The 5,534-nt window shown below is 47.7% G+C and overlaps 1 protein-coding gene across 1 annotated transcript in view; it reads right to left on the reverse strand.

Moving 5' to 3' along the window:
- Window positions 1-319: 319 nt before the first annotated feature.
- Window positions 320-5,534, reverse strand: part of ATP6V0A2 (ATPase H+ transporting V0 subunit a2) — a 38,397-nt gene continuing 33,182 nt past the window's right edge. The window contains exons 17-20 of the mRNA XM_006149229.3: window positions 5,096-5,215; window positions 3,309-3,426; window positions 2,538-2,709; window positions 320-1,312 (exon numbers count right to left, since the gene is read on the reverse strand). Coding sequence (XP_006149291.1) covers window positions 1,207-1,312; window positions 2,538-2,709; window positions 3,309-3,426; window positions 5,096-5,215 — 516 coding nt within the window. The 3' untranslated portion in view covers window positions 320-1,206. The remainder of the gene's footprint in view (window positions 1,313-2,537; window positions 2,710-3,308; window positions 3,427-5,095; window positions 5,216-5,534) is intronic.

Raw genomic sequence — 5,534 nt, forward strand, 5'->3', positions numbered from 1 at the left:
TTTTCTTCCTCTCCCTCTCTGTGTCTCTGTCTCTCTCTGGAAAGTACGTATGCCCATTTATTTAAAAAATATAAAATTTTAAAAAGGAAGAGAATGATCTAAAATTAAAGTAGTAAAACACAAAAAGGAACATAATGTTTTACAATATTCAGAACAGATCAAAATATCCAACAGGACGACCTCAGATCCATGCACAACTGAACGTCGAGTGGGCAAATTAAAGAGGGCGCATTAGCTGCCAATCTAAAGGGCGTTCGAAAGTTTAAAAGAACTCTAAATACTTTTACCAGACCTTTACTCAGAAACAGTCTGAAGGTGAAAAATGTGTAATCACACCCTTCTCAAGGATGAGCACAACCTCTCCATAGTAAAATATCCTACTTTATGCACTGTTATAAAAATATACAAGATGCTACTTTTTACCTGCCCCCCTCAGAATAACCCTACAGGGTCAGTAACGTCAGCCCCGCCGCTCACAGGTCCCGACTATAGTCGCGTGATAGCCTCTTCCGTCACCCTTGCCTTTAAGGCTCAGCACACAGCTTATCTTTGCAAACACATCATTTCCATAATTGTCTCATGTAGGAATAACAGCATATGTCTTAAAAAAAAAAGGTAGGACAACCATTTGTTGTTATTTGATCCCATTTTCTTCTAGTTATTAAAATAAGACAAGATTGTAGAAATAATCCTCTACTTCTAATTCTAAATAGCACATGATAAAAAATGTTCACATAGTTTTAATCAAACAGAGTAACTATGAATCCTTTGATAACCAATCATTAAATTATTTTAAAAACTATGCCTAACTTTAGCTGTTGGAAAAATTATTTGACAAGTTCAGGTGACAGAGTAATTTTTTTTTAAATATGTTTAAAGGGATTGAATATCTAAGACTATTTCCAAATAGCCATTCAAAACTATCTTCTCTCCCCAATCCCATATTTAAAAAAATAACTTTGACATGACATTTGGGATTAACTTATATTTGCTCATCATAAAAACCGAAATAAATTTATGTATCCGAAATTGGTAAACTTTACAAACTATTAACATATGAGGAAGAGGTATATCTTACAGAATTATTTGGCTATATTATAAGGCAATCAATGAAGGACTTTTCCTATTATAAATCTGACATACGTGAAATTCTATAACATGATAATTCTCCGTAAATCTGAAAGCTTGTTGGTCTCAGCAATATGATCATCCCACACTGTCGTCGTTACTGAACTTTGACGAAAGTAGACTGAATGAGAAAGGAACAAATTTGGTGCCTGCACCAACGTAGAATTTGTTCTGAAATTCTACCCTAAAAAAAAAAAAAAAAATCAAGGTATTAATGGAAGATCATGAAGTAACATTCCTGTTTCTTAAAGCAACGTTTATTACATTAAAAAAAAAAACTTCCTGTGCTGAAATCACTCCATTTCATACGTGCTCTCGGCACAAACACTTTCCTCAGAGCCCCTCTCTCCCCGTGCCGACTTCCCTGAGTGCAGGGGTGAGGGTCTCTCCGCTGTGACCACACACATTGGGGCGCACAGGGGTGAGGGCTTCGCCACTTGGGAAGCTGGATGCAAAGAGGGTGGATCTGGTGCCGAATATAAAACACTAAGAAATATATAAGAATTTCACAGTAAGATAAAGTAATCTGCCAGGCCCAATTAAAAGTATGAAACATCGGGGCTGGCAGGTGGAGTTGTGGGTAAGGCGCTGGACTCCTACATGGCCCACCGTGGTTTGAGTCTCAGACCTGGTAGTTTGCTTTCTCACTTTCCCTTTCTCTTCTCTCTCTCTGGTCAAATTTTTAAAATAGTAATAGTAAATAAAATTAGGGACCAGCAGTTAGCGTAATGGCTATGTCACTGGACTCCCATGTAGCTGACCACAATTTAAGTCCCGGACCCGGTGGCTTCAACTCACGCACGTGTGTTTGTGTGCCCAAGATCCCAAGAGGAGAATAGAGGAGAAGGGATTGTGGCGTGGCTATCCCCCCCGCCGGGGGGAGTGATTTTTCGCTTTCTGTCTCTGTCTCTCTCTGTCCTTCTGGCGAGTGCACGAGCCCTATAGCAAAAACCTCTCCAAAAAAAGAAGATAAATAAATATTAAATTAAATAACTAATTTTTTTTAAGTATGAAACATCATCATCCCACCGCGTGAACTTTTACTTGTCAGCAGTCACCCTTCAAAAACAGAATATGATTTTACCTCAGAGGGTATGAACACAGATCCCAGTGACAGGAAGGGGGAGCACCCTGAGCCAGGCCTTAGGCCGGGGCGGGAGCCGTGCTGGCCTCTCGGCGGATGATGGCCAGACACAGCAGTGAGCCCAGGGACACGCGGGCAGTGCCACACAGCCTGGGCGTGCAGGAGGCCATCCCACCTGGGCGGGGTACGCACGCTCTACGGCGTTCACCAAGGATAAAACAGCCTAGCACCACATTTGTCAGAACATCCTGTCTATGCGGCCCATGACTGCGGCTTGGGGTGTTACATCTCTAAAATAGCCGCCGCAGGCTGACTGGAGACTCACCAGTGGAGGCGTATGGCGTGAAGAAACGCAGAGAGCCCTTCCATGATCAAGAGGATGAAGACCGTCAGAACTGCAAAGAGCGCGATCACCGGGAGCAGCAGCAGGACCCCGTAGGTGGTGTCCACGCGGAGGCCCACGCGCATCAGCATGGCCCACAGGACGTCTGACAGCTCTGGGAAGGAAGCCGGCTTGTGTTCAGTGAGCTACTGGGCTGGGCTTCCCTCTCACAACTCTGCATTGCTGTCCCATGAAATAAACTGCACGCACAGAACCTACATGCGGCCTGCTTCTCTGTAAAAGCTAACCAGCTCCTGGATGGCCTCGAACACTGAGGAAGACCCAGCAGTCCAGAAAAATCGAGGCCTCCCGCAACGGGAGATCCTGACCCAAACTAGAGTTCAGGTTCATTACAGAACAAAGCAGGGCCCAGTCCCAGCTCTGCCTCTAGTGGAGCAGTCAGACGACCTGGGCAAAGTACCCGCCCTCCATGGGCTTCAGTCCCCTCTTCTGCAAAATGAAGACAAATGACCACAGGGTCCCTCAGCCATGAAGTTCCAACATAACCTTTGGTTACGCCTATAAAATATCAGTGTCACAAAACCAAAAGCCTCCTCCACCATCACCAGTGCAGGCCGTCCTTGCTTAGCACAGCAGTGTGAGCTCATGAAGGTGACCATGAGATCCAACTGCCTAAAGCAACCAGTGGCGCCCACAGAGCCTCCCATGAGCCCCCTGAGGGCGACAGGGTCTCGGCGCTCAGCAAACACTTACGTGCATGAGCCAGACTGAGCGCCCAGAGCCTCAGGTAGGAGGCGGTGTTGGAGACGCAGCCGAGGCAGTACTCGATGGAGTGGATCACCTGGGTCATTAGTATCTCTCCGAAGTTGAACTGAGAGAGAGGACACGACACGTGTCAGGCCCGTGATGTTCCACGCACGCAGCTGCAGGTAAGCCGTCCCGCTGCTGGGACCACCGTGAAGGCACTGGCTGTGGGACCCTGGGTGAGAACTCGGTGCAGTGGGAGGGACAGTCAGTCCCAAGATGCGTGTTCTGCCCCCAGACAGCCACCAGCCAGCTATATGACCACGAGGTCATCCTCATCTACCTGGGCCTGTTTCCTCTCTGGGGTTGGACTAGAAGAACTGGGAATGCCACCACCGCCACACCCTAGATACCTGCTCTGAGATTCCTGGGCCAGTCTCAGTGGTTACAAACCACCTAAGGACAAAGCAGAGCTTTAAGGTCACAAGACTGAAAACATGTGTGATGAACCAACGAGAGCATTCCACAAAGAAGCTGACCCGGGAGAAACGATAAAAATGGCCCCTGACCACAAAAAAGCTGCAAAGCTCTGGGTGAGGTGACTAATGTTTTTTCTAGCTCTGCTGTTTTCTATAATCTCAAGACATTAATCATTAGTCACCCCAAATTAAAACACTAAATCATATAATACTTAGAAAATGCTAACGGGAAGTTTAGTCCTCCTCAAGTGGCCAAATGAAGTTTCCAAGAAAATCGGGCAGACGAGAGAGGTAGACCTGCTCTGCTGTCCACCCAAGACCAGCCCCCCTCTCTGGGGGGACCACCTTGTCCTGCTGACCTTGGAACCCACAGTCGCTGTGGACTGAGCTACGGCCTGCAAAGCTCAGTTTGGGCCCTCAGCCCAATGTGCCTGTAGGCAGAGAGTGCACCTTTCGAGAGGTCATGAAGGCCGAACAAGGTCAGTGTGACGTCCTTTCCAACATGGCTGACGTGCTGGGAAAAAGAGGAAGAGACACCGGCGACAGGTGTGTGCAGAGGAAAGGCCGTGTGAGGACACAGGGCAAGGGCGGCCGTGAGGACCGGAGCGCAGGCCTCAGAGAAGCCAGCCACATCGACTCGACCTCGGACTTCCAGCCTCCAGGACCGTGAGAAACGAGCCTCCATTATCCCCGCCCACTGCATGGCTTTGGCTATGACAGCCGGGCAGGATGGTCTCGCTGGTCCGACGATGGCCGGTGGCCGCACCCGGGCCACCAGTCACACTACCTTGGGCATTTTCCTAGGGTAAGGACAGGCAGCAGTGCTTCCCTCCGTTTGAAAGACTGAAGACAATAAGCCCAGGGCTACCTGGGCCAGTACTCCAACCTCAAGGGACCAACAGCTTCAGAAATAAAGAAAACTCACAAAGTAAAACCCAACCACGGCCTCCCGGGATCTGACACAAGGCGGGAGACTCCCCTCGAAGAAGAACGTGACTGGGTCTCTCCAGTTCTTTCAACTGTGGGGAAGTTCTGACCGACGGGAATCTCCTGACGTCATGTTCATGGCACCTTCACTCGCTTCAGTCATAGTGGATAACATCCCCACTGTAAATCCCGCTGTGACGGTGAAACTACAAATAACCCCGAACACTTACATTCTATGCCCACGCGTGGCCAAAGCAGCACTCGGAAACTCTGCGTAACCGCCGTTTCGTTTGGCCTTTCTAGACTGATTTTTTAGATAGTCATCATTTTTACCACGCCGATTATCTCCACGAAATCTCAAGGTTCATCGACAGCAGCTGAAAAGATTACCTCCTCACACGTCACCTCTCTGCATCCATCTTCTGTCAGGTCACCTCCTCCTTCTATATCCTGGCTTCCGAGCAAGGAGACTTCTTCCTCGCTGTCTTTCCTCACCAGCGTGTAACCGCTCTAATGACCGAAAGAACGGGATCACAAGGTTGTGACAAACCAGAACTCCACAGTTCCTGTGTTTCTCCGAACAACTCAGCTCTTTGGGAATAAAAAAGTTCTTTCAAAGAAAGTAAGCATTTCCTATCCATTAGGATAGCTATCATTCAAAAAAAAATTTTTTTAATTAAAAAGTAAACTAGAAAGTAACAAGCATTGGTACAGATGTGGGGAAGGCAGAAGCCTAGCGCATGGTGGGGATGGCAAACGGTGCAGCCCTTAGAAAACAGCGCAGAGGCCCAGTCATGTGGCGCACACTGACCGATGCTACGATTCGGTT

This window comes from Tupaia chinensis, unplaced genomic scaffold (genome assembly GCF_000334495.1).
Source record: "Tupaia chinensis unplaced genomic scaffold, TupChi_1.0 Scaffold000258_1, whole genome shotgun sequence".
Classification (NCBI taxonomy): Eukaryota; Metazoa; Chordata; class Mammalia; order Scandentia; family Tupaiidae; genus Tupaia; species Tupaia belangeri.